Raw genomic sequence first — 14,345 nt, 5'->3', positions numbered from 1 at the left:
CGCCTTCCCCACGTGCCTCCCTGCGCGTGCGCCACGCCTTCCCCACGTGCCTCCCTGCGCGTGCGCCACGCCTTCCCCACGTGCCTCCCTGCGCCTGCGCCACGCCTTCCCCACGTGCCTCCCTGCGCCTGCGTTCCCCACGTGCCTGTGCGCACCTACGCCACGCCCTCCCCACGTGCCTCCCTGCGCCTGCGCCACGCCCTCCCCACGTGCCTCCCTGCGCCTGCGCCACGCCTTCCCCGCTGTCCGCCCGCGGCGCGGGCTTTTAAGGCCTCGGCTGCCATGAGGAGCGCTGCGCCGTGCGCAGGGCCGGGTGTACCTCTGAGCGTGCTGTCCTGTGTTTAATAGTCGCCAGAAGCGGGGTCGCAGAGTGTGTGCTCCTGATTTTCGCGGAACCTTCTCCTGCTCCCCACGGGGCTGCCGCGGTCCCGCGCACGCGGGGTTCGCGCGTCTCCACGCCCTCGCCCGACGGGCTGGGCTGCGTCTTTTCGGTGACAGCCAGTCGGCAGGTGTGAGGCGGCGTCTCGTCGTGTCCTGGTTTGTGTCTCTCTGAGGACTGGTGGCACTCGGCATCTTGTCCCGTGGCTGCGGCCAGCTGTGTGTCTGTCTTAGAAAAGTGTCTGTTCAGATCATCTGCCCGTTTCTTAAACAGATCGGTGTGGGGTTTTTTGCTGCTGAGTTAACTATTTTGAACATCAACCGCTTATTGGCGCGTGTATGCTAACAAATGTTACTTCTCCTTGGGGGAACGTCCCCTTCGTCGGCATAAAACGCCCGTCTTTGCCGCGTTGCCTTTTCTGTCTTCGTCTACCTTGTCTGGTGCCGGCGCGGGCCCCCTTGCTGGGAGCGTCATCCTTCCCCTTCCCCTGGCACCGAGAGGGGCCCGGGAGGCACCGTGTGGCTGGGCCTTGTCTCATCCCCGGGCAGCCGTGGGGTGGCGGGCGTTTGCCGGGACTTACACGGCCCTTCTCTCCTGTTGCCCGGTCGCTCTGTCTCCGCCCTTTCTCGCCTCCTGTTCCTGCCCGCCCGCCCTTTCAGCCAGGTGGTCTCCTGTGACGCGCTCTTCACTGCCTCTCCTCGAATGTCTCGGTCCCGGCCCTGGGCTTTGCTTTGGGTTTACCGTGAGGGTTGTATAAAACGTCTCGTTGATGAAGCAGTGCGTGCTCCTCTGAGAGCATTTCGCTCGCTTGCACAAGTTCAGCCCTCCCGTTGCGTGTTGTCGTCACACTCTGTCCTTATGCTTTATGGCGCATTCTCCAACGCGTCCCAGCAGCCACGCTGCTGCTCTGCCTTTTCCCTTTAACCGTTGTCATAAGCATTCGATGCCCTGGTCTGAAGTAGAGTTGCGGTTTCCTGCTTCAGCCTGTCTGTTGTCAGCTTTCTTGCAGTTTTGTGCCCTTTGTCTTTTTGCTTTGGGTAAAAAAGCTCTTCCGTTGTAAACGTTTCCCGTGATGGGTCTTGAGGTGGTGCGCGCCCTCCGCGCTCTTTTCTCTCCTCCTCGCTGAAGGGTCCCTGCTGGGTTTGATTCTTGGCTGGTGGTTTCTTTCTCTGTGTTTTGGGTATGCCATTCCTCTCCCAGCCTGAGGGTTTCTCCTGAGAAGTAGGGTGATGGTCTGATGGAGTTTTCTTTGTTTTTGCCCTGGCTGCCTTGAGAATTCTGTCATTAATTTTTGACAGCTCTAATGCAAAGTGTGTTGGAGAAAGTCTTTTTGCATTGAGATAGTGTTCTGTTAGCTTCTTGCACTTGAATGTTCTTTCCCTACCCTAGGTTTCAGAAGCCCTCAACCTCCTGCTCCCCTCCCTCCTTGCTCTTTCTAATGGGGTCAGGTGGTTATTGTAGCGTTCCTTTATTTCTTAGTTCCCTCTGTCCCATTCGAATCTTTTCTAGGCGTCTGTCTGCAGGCTAACACGTCCCTCTCCGTGTGGCTGCGCTGCCTGCTGTGCCCTAATCCATTCTTTACTCATCCGTCAAGCTCTTCAGCCCCAGGATTTGTTTGGTTGTTTTCTTACAGTTTCAGTCTCTTGGGTAAAGCGCTCCTTCTGTTCGTTAATTTTTATTCCTGAACTCACGAGCTTCCTTCCCGAGTTTCCTCATATGGCGCAGTTTCTTCGTGACAGCCATCCTGAGTTCTCCGTCATTGAAATCAGTCTCCTGTGGCTTTAGTTGGGTTTCCGGAGACCTGTCATTACCTCTCTGCTACCACGGCACCGTGGCTGTTCATGGTGCTTGATGGGTTGTTCCTCTGCCGTGCACTTGAAGTCTGAGGTCTTGTTTAGCTGCGTTTGAGCCCAACCACTGAGCAGCCTGGTAGTCAGAGGGCTCCTTAGTTCTCCCGTGGGTGGTGCTGTGGGGCGGGCTGTGGTTTTCTCTTATCTGTGCAATTCACACCTGGGTGACTGGTGTGGTGGTTGTCCTCACTGTGTCCGGGTTGCCTCAGTCCTGGGGTGCCACCACTGTGGTGGGGGGACGTGAGGGGTGGGGTAGCTGTGTTTGAGAGCCCACAGCACTGCTCCCTTGTTCCTTGTGGCCGCTGGCACCCTGTGCTGTAGCCAGGAGGCCTTAGGTGCATCTCTGCTGCTGTTAGAGGGGAGGGGGCCGGATTCTTGGGCATCGAGGCTGCTTCTGCCCCTCTTACCCTTTGCTGGGTCATAGTGTTGAAGCCGCCCCTTGACCCCTCCACTGCTCTGCATTAGCTGGGGCCACAGTGGCCACTGAACTGTGTCTGTGGGCACCGTCCTTGTCCTTCCCTGTCCTGCCCCGCCTTCTGCTTTCCAGTGCACCCACCTGCAGATGTGCTGATGCTTGGGTGTCTCACGTGTGTTGTGGAGCCCTGGCTGCTGGATCATAGATGTCGTACTGATAAGTTGAGGGGAGACACAGAGGGGCCTTCTTTATCTGCCATTATGCTGACATCGTCTGGTTTAAATTATAAATTGTTTTGCTTTATAAAACTGCTCTTTAAAGTCAGTATGTCTTAAAGTTTCCAAAAACATTGTTATTGCTTGTAGGACTATGAAGATGACTTTGAGGTTTGTGATGATGATAGCACGAACGAGCCAGAGCCAAGAGAGAAAACGGAAGAACTTCCTCCAGCCAGGAAAAAGGAGATACAAGAAATTCAGAACGCCATCAATGCAGAAAATGAAAGGATTGGCGAGTTGTCGTCCAAGCTGTTTCAGAAGCATGGTCGAGTGGAGCGGGAAGCGGGGACGGGTAGGTGGGTGATGCTGCTGTGTGCGTGCTCGCAGGAGGCCAGCCCCGAGTCCCTGTTACTCCAGCCAGGTGCCGTCACCCAGCATCTTGTGCTATGCTGGGCACTCAGAGACACTGCTCACTAGTGAGCTGAGGGTTATCTACAAACAGGAGCTCAGGTCACCCATCTGCTCAGGGCCTGGGGCTGGAGGTGGCTGTGAATCTTGATCAGTACAGAGACTCTCACGCTGGTCCATCCTGCTTGTCTTCTCTGTGCTGTCAGTCTGCCCGGATGCAGCATATTCTCTTGTTTCTTTGATGCCACTGTCCTTGAGTGTCCACACAGGAACCTCAGAAGCCTCAGCAGAACCAGGGACAGCGCAGTTGGTGGGAAGGACTCAGGAACGTGGCCCTCGAGTGTGTGTTTCAAGGAATTTTCTTTATAATATTAGAAATGTGTTTTGCTCAGAAATTCTTGACCTCTTGTTGTGGTAGTGATACTTGGAGTAAATATTTTTAAATCACTTATAGGAGAAAAAACTATGACATTTCGATAAAAAAAATTATCACTAAAAATAGTGCAATGTTAACTAGGACTACATTAAAATTATTATTGGGTGGTATGCTACTTCAAGTTATCTAGTAAAGTAAATCGTAAGTAATGCAGTTAATTATGACTAGCAGTTAACATGATGCAATAATCCAGTGATGGTTGGGCAGAGCAGTTATGACCCTCGTATCTGTGCCTGCTGCGGAGGTAGTGAAACTGAGCTGAGGTGGCGCCATTTATAGACTACTCTCCAAATTCATAGCTAAAACACGTCCCCGAAGCCAGGAGTAGTGGTCCTGGTGGTGTGGTGTCCAGCAGGGCCCTCCATGACCTGACCTCGAGTTGTGGAGCAGCAGGTACTGGGATGGGGGGAGGTGGCACGTTCATTGCCTGCTGTGCCTTTGCTGAGAAGCCTGCAAAACTTTAAGTTCCTGAGCACATCTCTCAATTACCTTTTTTTATTATTCATGCCCTACGTTACTCTGTGCACTGTGGTCTTTAATAGCTTGATTTATAAGAATTTAGAACCCCCATGAAGGCATTGTTTTTTGTCATGTTTTTTATTTGAAAGGACTCCCTCTGATCACACTGCTGTCCAGACAGAATAGGTGCTGCCCTCCAGGCTCCAGTTAATGTGAGCCAGTCTGGCCGAGCAGAGCACCGTCCTACCTGCTGTTGGGGCAGTAGGGGCCTTTGATAGTACTGGCTCTGTCATGGCTGTGACCTTGGGCAGGCACTTGGCCTCTCTGTAAAATAAGGGCAAGGCATTCTGTAGGGTTGTGAGGAATAATTAAATCAGTCAATACACGTAAGGTACTTACAAGAGTGTCTGCACGTCTTGAGTGTAGTGCGTTAGTATTGGTACTGCTTACTCACTATCACCTGGTGACTGAGAGGATTTGTGTTCTGTGTCCTGCTGTCTGGCCCCAGCCATCACGGTATTATTTTTGTGCAACACCCTGCCGCACCCTTATTGTTGTGTCTGCTTATAAGCTGCACCCCCCCAGGGCAATAGGAAACCATTTGATGAGTAAGTTTTTCCAGGGCACTAGGTTATGCCAAGGTATTTGAAGCAGTTCATACACCTCTGAAAGGTAAACCGTTCACTTGGTCGGTGAGTAAGTATGTACTGAGTGTTGACGCCTGGCATTTGCAAGCCATGCGGCAGGGGCATCTTTATTCAAATCTTAATCCTATGATGTTAAACATTGCCCAGTGTCCTCATTGTTAAGGCTGTCTCTTGGTATCTGTGTGGTAGTTCAGCTGGCAGGACTCTCCTTACCCACCAGTCCGCTTCCCTCCTCAGCCACGCTGCCGTGTGCGGTAGACGTGCTGGCACATGAGCAAGGGACATGAACAACCTGCTCATGGGCACAAAGCAGGTGACGGGCAGACCTTCCAGCCTGCATCCCTCACATTCCCCTGTCCACTGGGCCTGGGGATTTGATAAAACTGCAAGAGGGCGTGACATAATATAGAAATAAACATTTAAACAAATGTGAGGGTAAATCCACACAGGAAACCACAGCGATCCTTAGAGGGCAGAGACAAGCTGAGGACTGTCCTGTGCACAGAGGACAGTGGGCGGAGCTGCTCACCCAGACTGCAGCTGTTAAGCCTGTGCAATTACTAGTCTCGGTCTGAGCAAGGCCAAGACCCACGCCTGGAAAGGATCAGCATTAACTTCATCCGTCTCTGTGCTTTAGCTGTTTGTAGGCTCATGCCCCAGCTCCCTTACTAGAGTACATTTTGGAGGGAGATGGGGAGAGTGGGGAGGGAGTGTAGGACTGCATCGTATAGGAATTCTTAAGTATTTCTGAAACTCTCCATAGTGTGATTGGCGCATACACAGTAAATTTTGCTTTGTTGCATCAAAGTTTTAGATGGAAATAGCAGAGGTGGCCTCTTAAGTGCTCATGGATGATGTTTATCATTATGATCGTTAGTCGTGGGCTATAATTAAATACAATTCTAATCACTTTACTCTTGACTTTTTTTTGCTTGGAATATGTTTCACAAAAATTGTTTGGTTTCTGTACAGATGCAAATAACTCACCTCCCAGAGCCCCTGTTTGTGGAATTTTTGTGGATTTTGCAACGGCCTCCCAGCGCCAAAAGAGTCGGACACAGGCCCTTAAGCAAAAGTAGGTGTCCTGGGAAATTCATGGAAAGTATTGTGGAGTTTTCGTGTTTTTTCTTCAATATACTTTTAAATTTTTAATTTTTGTTCAAAATATAACAGGTGTCCCTTTTTCTCCCCTTTGACCCCTTCCACCCCATTCACCCCCCTCCCCAGTCCCTCACCACACCATTGTCTGTGTCCTTGGGTTGTGCATATATGCATGTAAGTTCTTTGGTTAATCTCTCCCTTTCCACCCACCCGTCCCCCTCTGTCCCTCTGAGATTTGTCACTCCAATATACTTTTAAAATAGAGCTTTTCACTTCATTTCTCTACTGACTGTACATTCTTTAGTGTGTGCTGCCTTTCCCTGCATTCGCTGTCATGTTAGAGCAGGTGTGGACTGTGTCCAGCACGCAGCATCCAGTGCCGCTAGTCCCAGACTTTCCCTGGGAGGTGCTAAGTCTGGCTGAGGCAGAACCCCACTCACACATATCACATGGGTTATTTTGGATCAAAAATTATATTAAAGACTTAAAAAGAAAACTTCAAATCAGAGGCTGAAACACAAATAGATCGACGATAAATAATAATTTAGAAGTTTTTGAGAAAAATGCGGGGACACTTGATAGGTGTGAGTGGGTTCTGGTGTCTGTGTCTGTGGGTTGTAAGAAAATCCGGGTACAGAGAACTATACAAACTGCAGTGCCTGATCTACTAGATATAAGTTTAATAAATTAACTGGAAATGGGGGGAACAGAGTGCTGCTTTTTAGTACACCCAAGACCAGTTCCAAATGGGGTGAAGGGATAAATGAGTGAAGGAAGGTAACAAACCTGGTTTCTCAGTGATAGGAAAGGGTTTCTAAGACTAAAAGATAAAATATTAAATTTCTGTGAGGTGCAATCTTCAATAAATTTGACAGAACTTAAAGGTAATTAACCAATTTGGAAAACGTAATTGTAAAATGATAGGGGTTTACTATCCTTAATGCATAAACTTTTAATAATTTAGTAAGCACAGCTAACTAAAGGTCAGTTTAAGCTGGAGATCCAGGCAGGAAAACAAACCACAGGAGCATTACAGTAAGCATGCGATGCAGGGTGACCTCACAGGTGCTGGGAAAACCGAGTAGCTGAGCAGGGACTGTATGACCCGTCAGCGGGACAGGGAGCTGGGGCCCAGCAGCCACTCAAGCCCGAGGGCAAGGAAGCAGCTTGCCCTTCTCTTAGCTACTCCCCCAGCCTCCACCCGGGGGACCCAGGAAGGCAAGGACACAATAGAAAGCATTAGGCTGTCAGTAAACATGAAAATCCGTGTGTCATGTCTTTCGTGTAGTCAGAGAAATGGGTATTCAAACGATGAGTTTTCCCTAGGAATAGATGAGGCTTTAAAAAAACTGATACTTAGGCTTTGGTGGGAATGCAGGGAAAACCTGGCTTGTGATGCATTGGTTCAGCCACGACGCAGTGCCAAGGAAAGGCCAGCGTGTGCTGAGGAGGAATCGGTGCCGCTGTGTGTGGAATTTAAATGTATGTGGGATTAAATTACCTCGGCCGCAGTCTAAGAGTTGGGGCAGGGGAGGGGTGACAGTAAATTGTGATGAGGTCCTGACAGGAAGAGGCAACAGCCCTTAACTTAGGGTAGACTGTAGTAGGTCAGGAAGGCTTGTTGGAGTGTCTGGGGCAGCCGCTAAAAGATGATGCAAAAAGTGTCACAAGCAAGTAGCAGAGGCAGCGGGATAGTAACAGACGGGGGTGATCGTAACGTAGTCGGGAGAGGGGCGAAGGTCGTGGGGCACAGGCAGCCACAGAGGGTGGGAGATTGGACCTGCATTACCTGTCGATGACCCGGAGAGAGACACTCGGGACAGCACGGCCTCACTCACATCGTCAGTAGCTTCTGTGACTTCAGTGAGACAGCGTGTGAGGAAACCGGTTTTGCCACAGGCTTGTCGAGATGGAGAAGAGCCAGCTTCCTGCGGCATCTCGGATGCAACGCAAAGGCGTCGCATGGAACCTACTGTGTACGTGACTTCCAAGAAGCAGGCCTTAGGTGTTGGCACAGGAAGGTTGAAAAGAAGGTGGAGGAACTACCCCAAGCAAACATTAACCCCAGTAATGCTGATGGCACAGCAGGAAGAGGACGAGAAGCGCACTTGGTAACAGTGACAGGGCCGGCCCGTGTGCACCAAGCCTGGGAGTTACCAGGTGGACCAGGTGAACCTCACAGCACCGAGAGGACAGAGACGGGTCAGACGGGGACTTGGCAACGTGGGTCTCTTGTAGCTGATAGGTTTAGTGGGATACATGAGATCAAACAACGGAGTTAACAAAAACCACCCAACGTACATTGAAATTACACCTATAGCTGCACCATCCGTAGTCTTTTGAACAGTACAGAGAACAGTTCTCAAGAAGATTGTATGCTCTGGACACAGGATTGAAAAGATACAGGGGATGTTTTCTGACCACAGTGGAGTTAAGCTGGAAATCAGTAATTAAAAGGTAATAGAAAGTACCCAGAAGCCTGAAAGTTAGGTAGTAGACTTTTAAAAACCATGGGCAAAGAAGTCAAGTGGGAATTAGAAACTGTTTTCAACAGTGATTGTGGAAACCAGCACTTTAAAACATGTGGGATGCAGCAGGAGCTCCTCCGAAACACTGGAGAGGAGACGGCTACACACCCGTGGCCCACACGTCTTCTCGAGGCCAGAGGGAGAGCAGTGAGAAACGAGAAGGGACGAGATAACAGAAGATAAGGGCAGAAACCTACAAAACTGAAAGCAGTTGAGTTCAACAAAGCCAAAGGAATTATTTGAAAACGTAAGATTTATAGCTCTAGGAATCCTGACCAAAGGGAAAAAGAGGAAGCCAGACACAGGCTCAGCAGCAAGAATGAAAAGGCTGTGACCACAGACCTGCAGACACTGGGCAGTGAAAGGTGCTGTGAGCAGCTTGTCCACGACAGTGCAGGAGGGACGTGGTGGGTGCGAGGTGTGGAGAGGGTGGGCTGGAGGCGTAAGTTGGGAGGGTGGCATGCTGCCCAGAGAGTAAGTTACGGGAAGGTGGCGGCGTTAGTGACCCCGAGTTGAGTGGGAAGGACACCTGTGATGGAGCACCAGCCGTGGGGATCAGAGCCCATGCTGCAGTGGGGGACAGTGAACCTCGGCACGCCAGCGTCGGGGCGCCTGGGAGACGAGACCAGTTCAGACGCCTGACAGAGTCTGTGGTCAGAGGAAAATCAAGTGTGTGGGATTCGGGAGACTTGGGGGGAGGGGGCGGCGATGGGTTGGTCGATGCTGCACGGTCAGGTCCTGTGGATACAGGTCAGCGCCTCAAGGACAGTGGGCGGCACGCACTGGACACATTCTCAGGCCACAGCGCAGGTGACATCACAGAAAGGTGATGCTGGTCCCAGCATGGGAGGCCATGATGGGATTGAATTGCTCCTCGAGGAAGTTCTGGGAACCTGTATCCTGGCTTTGTGTTGACTCGGGAGCGCTGTCGGAGCCATTGGAAATGTGTCTGTGCCCCGTAGGTTCCTTGCTCTCTCCTGCTTGCCCTCCGTGCTTCACACGTTTAACTCTGGTTTCCAATTTACCTGAAGGACGCGCAGCACGAAGCTGCTCCGGCTTATTGATCTCGACTTTTCATTCACATTCTCGCTCCTGGACCTGCCACCAGTAAACGAGTATGACACGTACATCAGAGACTTCGGGAGAAGGAACACCAAGCAGGTTAGTACAGGGGCCTTGACGAGGGACAGTGCGAGTAAAGCACAAGGCAGGTTTGTGCGCAGCATGTCTTGTTCTGGACTGTGAGGGCTTGGGACATGGAAAGGAGGTGGAGTGAGGAGCAGGGCGCTTGTCACATGGCCGCCGTGGACCTGGATGTGTGGGTATCCACAGAGCCCCGTGCAACAGGCTGCTCCCACACCTGAGTGCAGCTGTGGGGGGAGCAGAATGTCACTTGGATGCCTTGTGGGGCTCCCACGAGGGTGTGGCATCAACAGTGCTGAGCACCCAGTGAGTCCCGAGCTCCCCCTGCTGTGATTCCCTCTCACCAGTCATGTCTGTTCCGTTGCACCTCCCCATGTGCCCAGCCTCCACCTGTGTCACCACCTGGCCGACTGTCACCTGCCTGTGTATTCTCTGTCCTCGTGCCAGGCCCTCCATCACGTGGATATTCCTCAATGTCCAGGACCTGTCCTCGAGGCGAATCCTTCACTAGTGACTTACACTGGACCCTCCTATCCCAAAGTCGCCACCGCCCATCCCACGCAGCTCTAGGCTCCCGAGTGCTTCTAGTCATTGATTTTGTGATAGTTCAACTTCCCGAAGTTTGAAGCCAGGATCGTCGCTTGTGTTTTTCTCATGTCCCTTTAGTATTTTCGGGTGACGTGCTCTTGGGTCCCTCAGTCAGTGACAGTCTTTCAGTAGGAGGGATGCCACAGCATAGGCCTCAGGAAGCTGCCGACAAGCCTGCTGGCTCTACCCTTGGGTAGACTGTCTACCTTCTCTGCTGGTTTCCTCACCGCAGACCTGTTAGTAAGAAAACCGTCTGCTGAAGCACCACCTTTTTGAAATAAGATTGCTTTTGATTTTGCAAAGTCAATATGTTCTTAAAAAAGATGTTGCCCTGGCCAGTTTGGCTCAGTGGTTAGAATGGCAGCCTGCTGACTGAAGTGTCCCGGGTTCGATTCTGGCCAAGGGCACGTACCTCGGCTGCAGGCTTGATCCCAGCCCCAGTTGGGGTCCGCGGGGGAGGCAGCCCATCGATGTGTGTCTCGCATCAGTGCCTTTCCCTCTCTCTCTCTCTCTCTCTCTCTCTCTCTCTCTCTCTCTCTCTCTCCCCCCCCCCCCCCTTCCACTGTCTCTCTGAGAAGTGTTGAAAAAAAGTCCTCGGTAAGGATTAAAAAAAGGTGTCAGTGGGCTACTTGGCAGTTTTTAAATCAAAGCTGAATTGTTTGATGTGACTTTTTAAAAACACTTTAGAAAATCAGACCTATTATGTATCATGTATGTTTAAGACCCAAACAGTCTTTGCATGATGGTGGTTTGTTATGATACTTATTTTTTTGACAAAAGCAAGAAGACTGTCATTAATAACTTTAAAAGCTTACATTTTCTTTTCAGTAATGAGGCATTGCTCTGAGGCTGAGACCCAGTGCTGAGTCCAGCCCCTTTGTGTTTAAGGCTTATGTCCAGTGTAATGACGACAACGTTGACCGAGACGCGCAGACAGAGGAGACAGAGACCAGGGATGTGTGGACCCAGCACCCCGGGGAGGGCTCGGCCGTGTCAGGGGGTGAGCAGCTTGCAACCTGACCACTGGGAGCTGGTTTCTGCACATTATTGTTGGTGTTGATCGCATTTCTTGTTCCTCTTGTCTTTCTCTTGGGGGTGGTGCTTGGGACCTCACCGTGGAAATGCCAGGCGCTCTTGGTAGGAGCAAACCAGCCTGCGCACTGCTGGCCCGAGCGATGAGCTGGGAGCCGGTCAGCAGGGGAGAGGCCACGTTCCAGACACACTTCTTCAGAGTGGGCTCCAGGACACACTGCTTTTAACTCGGGAATAGCCTGTACTCATCAACAGAGACTTTCATATGTGAAGTACAGTTACCAGACACTTCACATCCGTATAGTCGGCAGGTCCCAGAATAGTACTTTGCACACGCATGGTTTTCTGTTATTTATGTGCTAGATGTCACCTTGCCCGTGGGGCCTGTTCTGAGGGATTTTCTGTGTTACTCTCTTCCCACAGGGAAGCCTCTCCCTCAGAAATCATCCACGGAAATGAAACGTGGCACTTACATCATAATCGATGCCTTTAAATGCAGGGCAGGCAGAGGCAGGTCTTGTATTAGTGTTGATTAATTACCGTATTGTTTGTGTCACAACTGTAAGCCTACTCTTTGCCTACCCCTGTATTTTCCTTAAGCCCTTTAAGTAGGCTCCTGTTCACAGATTTTGATTTTTTAAATTAAATTTATTGGGGTGACAGGTCCACGAGATTGTATACATTTCAGGTGTGCAGTGTTATGTTCACCACTCCATCTCTCCTCCTGTCAGGGTGCAGCTTTTGAAGCAATGACTAGTAGATCCAGAGATAAATGTGGTTTTCCGAGCTCTCCTCTGGGTTCCTGGTGTTCATCGTGACACCTCTGAACTCGAACGTGTGACGTGTAGCTGTTTAGAGCCCACTTGGGTGGTTTTCTCTGACTTTTTCAGGGGGTGAGAGCGGAGACTCCTGTGATGCAGCAGTGGTGCCAAAGGTCAACACGCTGAGGCTGTCCAGGTTCCTCCGGGAGGCCTGCCAGGTAGGCACTGGGATGGGGCCGCCACTATGTCCCCACCAGTGCCAGCTGTGTGTCATGCAGTTCATGTGTTTGAAACCAATGAACTTAGGACTTTTAAACTGCTCGGTGGAGATCTGAAACTGCTCCACAGCTGTCAGGTCACAGCCCCTGTGTTACCTGAGCCCCCGGGCCCCACCCCTTGGTTACTGTGGAACAAGTGGTGGTCACCGTATGCCCCCCGAGTTCTCTGTGTGAATCTTGGGAAGAAGGTCCACACTCGGGCAGTCGGTGTTCTGACTCACAGTGCTCGTGTGTACGCAGCTCAGGATTCGGTGTGGAGCGGCTGACGTGTGGGTCCATCTGGCCAGCCGCTGTGCTCCCCTCCTGCCCTGTTAGGTCTTGTGTCCACACACTTGCATGAATGACCTCCTCTGTAAATCCTGGGGGTCGAAGGCGGAGCTGGCAGGTGCAGGGGAGCGGCAGGCAGCTGGCCGGGGAGGAGGGTGGTGAGGACAGAGGACTTGACCCTCACCCGGTCCATCAGGGCTGCGGGACACTGCCCTAGTCTGCAGTGCCCTGCTCACCCACCCTCCTGAGCGGGACCCTGTTGGAGCAGCAACTGTGGCTCTGCGCCTCCTGGGTCCTCAGCACAGTGAGAACTGGGGGCCTGTGCTCGATCTTTCTTTACACCCTGTGTTTCGTTAAGAAGCTCTGGGCAGTCAGCTGATCTCCTCATCCTGTTATCTTGGCAGAGTCTTTACCATAAAAAATGACGTGTCCCCGTAACCCCAGCTCCCCCGAGGAGCCTGCTTAGTGGAAGGTCACCGTCAGCGCCTCCTGCTGTGCAGGCTGGACGGCGTGGTCTCCTGTCAGCTCCTGTGGTACCTTGCGGCTAAGCAGTTGTTTTAAGACGAGGGTGAAATGAGTGGGTAACGACTGTGTCTGTAGCTGACTATGGGCTGCTCATTGTCTTTGAAAGGTGGTTGCGGTTTTGCTGGAAGAGGACCGTGTGGCAGCAGCATCCAGTTGGGACCCCGGGGCGCAGGGCAGCACCCTGCCCCTCAGCAACAGCTCCTCCCAGCTGAACACCAGCCTGCCCTTCCTGCAGTGTAAGAACCGTCCTGTGTGTGCTTGACTGTGATGCCACGTGGGGCGTTGGGCTGCTGGTTCTGCCCTCTGTGATGTGCGGTGCAGCCTGCAAGGAGCTCTCTGACCCTGGCTTGGTGCCCCAGTGCGTGTGAGGCGGGCAGGCTCCTGAGACCATTGGGAGGGGGCTGCTGTGACACAGGCAGAGGGCCTGTGTTAGTCCTGAGAAACAGCGGGAGCAGTGCAGGGCGGGCATTGAGAGACGGCGGCTGTGGTCTGCGCTCAGGTCTGAGCAGCAGCTCAGCACTGCACATGGGGCTGCTCGTTTAGCCCCAGAGTAGCCTGTGGTCTCAGAACATGAAATGCCCTGCGATCAGACATGAGGTGTGGTCCTACGGGATTGATTGTTCAGACCAGTTTAAACAAACTGCATGTGTGGGGCCCCGTCCAGCTCTTAGGCTGGTCCCTGCTCTGCTTTAAAAACAGTGGCCCAAGGTCCTGATGGTGGAGGAGGAGACGTCCTGAGCTCATCCTGGAGCTTTTTCTGTCCTGTGCTGGACATTTGATGTGAACAAAAATGGCAGTTTAAAAAAAAGCTCACCGTTTTGGGGAGTGTTTATTTTTAAAAGATAAGAGTTAAGAAAATAGTAAATCACTGTATCTATAGGATTCAAAACACAGGTGTGCATGTGCCACACCCGCCTCTTCTCCCAGGGCTGCCCAGTGACAGTGCCTGACAGGCCTGGAGGCGCTTGTACAGGTGACACAGGCATCACAAGAGTCCCTCATGAGGGGAACGTGTGTGTGTTGGTCGGGGTCCTCACAGGGCTGGCCCTCTGCAGGGCATGTGAGATTCGCACATGAACAGAGGGGAGGTTTTCTTGTTTGTTTGCATTTGTGTTTTGGTAAAATGAATTCTGAGCTGACAGGAGGAAGTGAGATTGGATGGCAGGTGTCTGACGGAGCCGTTCATCTCAACTGTGGACCAAGGCCTCTGAAGGAGATGCTTTAGCCGTCACAGAAAGCTCACCCGTGGCCGTGACAGCCAGTGTGCCTGCTTCTCTCCTTTCGTTTGCTCCTGCATTTGAGAAATTGCC

The 14,345-nt window shown here is 51.9% G+C and overlaps 1 protein-coding gene across 1 annotated transcript in view; it reads left to right on the top strand.

Annotated features, from left to right (window-relative positions):
• The window catches only part of DYNC2I1 (dynein 2 intermediate chain 1), a 35,932-nt gene that overhangs the window by 9,328 nt on the left and 12,259 nt on the right, over positions 1-14,345 (top strand). The window contains exons 9-14 of the mRNA XM_081146933.1: positions 3,010-3,214; positions 5,785-5,887; positions 9,473-9,602; positions 11,061-11,172; positions 12,095-12,183; positions 13,142-13,271. Of these exons, the coding sequence (XP_081003059.1) occupies positions 3,010-3,214; positions 5,785-5,887; positions 9,473-9,602; positions 11,061-11,172; positions 12,095-12,183; positions 13,142-13,271 (769 nt within the window). The remainder of the gene's footprint in view (positions 1-3,009; positions 3,215-5,784; positions 5,888-9,472; positions 9,603-11,060; positions 11,173-12,094; positions 12,184-13,141; positions 13,272-14,345) is intronic.

The sequence above is a fragment of the Miniopterus schreibersii genome (assembly GCF_964146895.1).
Source record: "Miniopterus schreibersii genome assembly, chromosome: 9".
NCBI classification, from domain to species: Eukaryota; Metazoa; Chordata; class Mammalia; order Chiroptera; family Miniopteridae; genus Miniopterus; species Miniopterus schreibersii.
The sequence above is the reverse complement of the archived record's forward strand: the minus strand, read 5'-3'. Positions and strand labels throughout refer to the sequence as shown.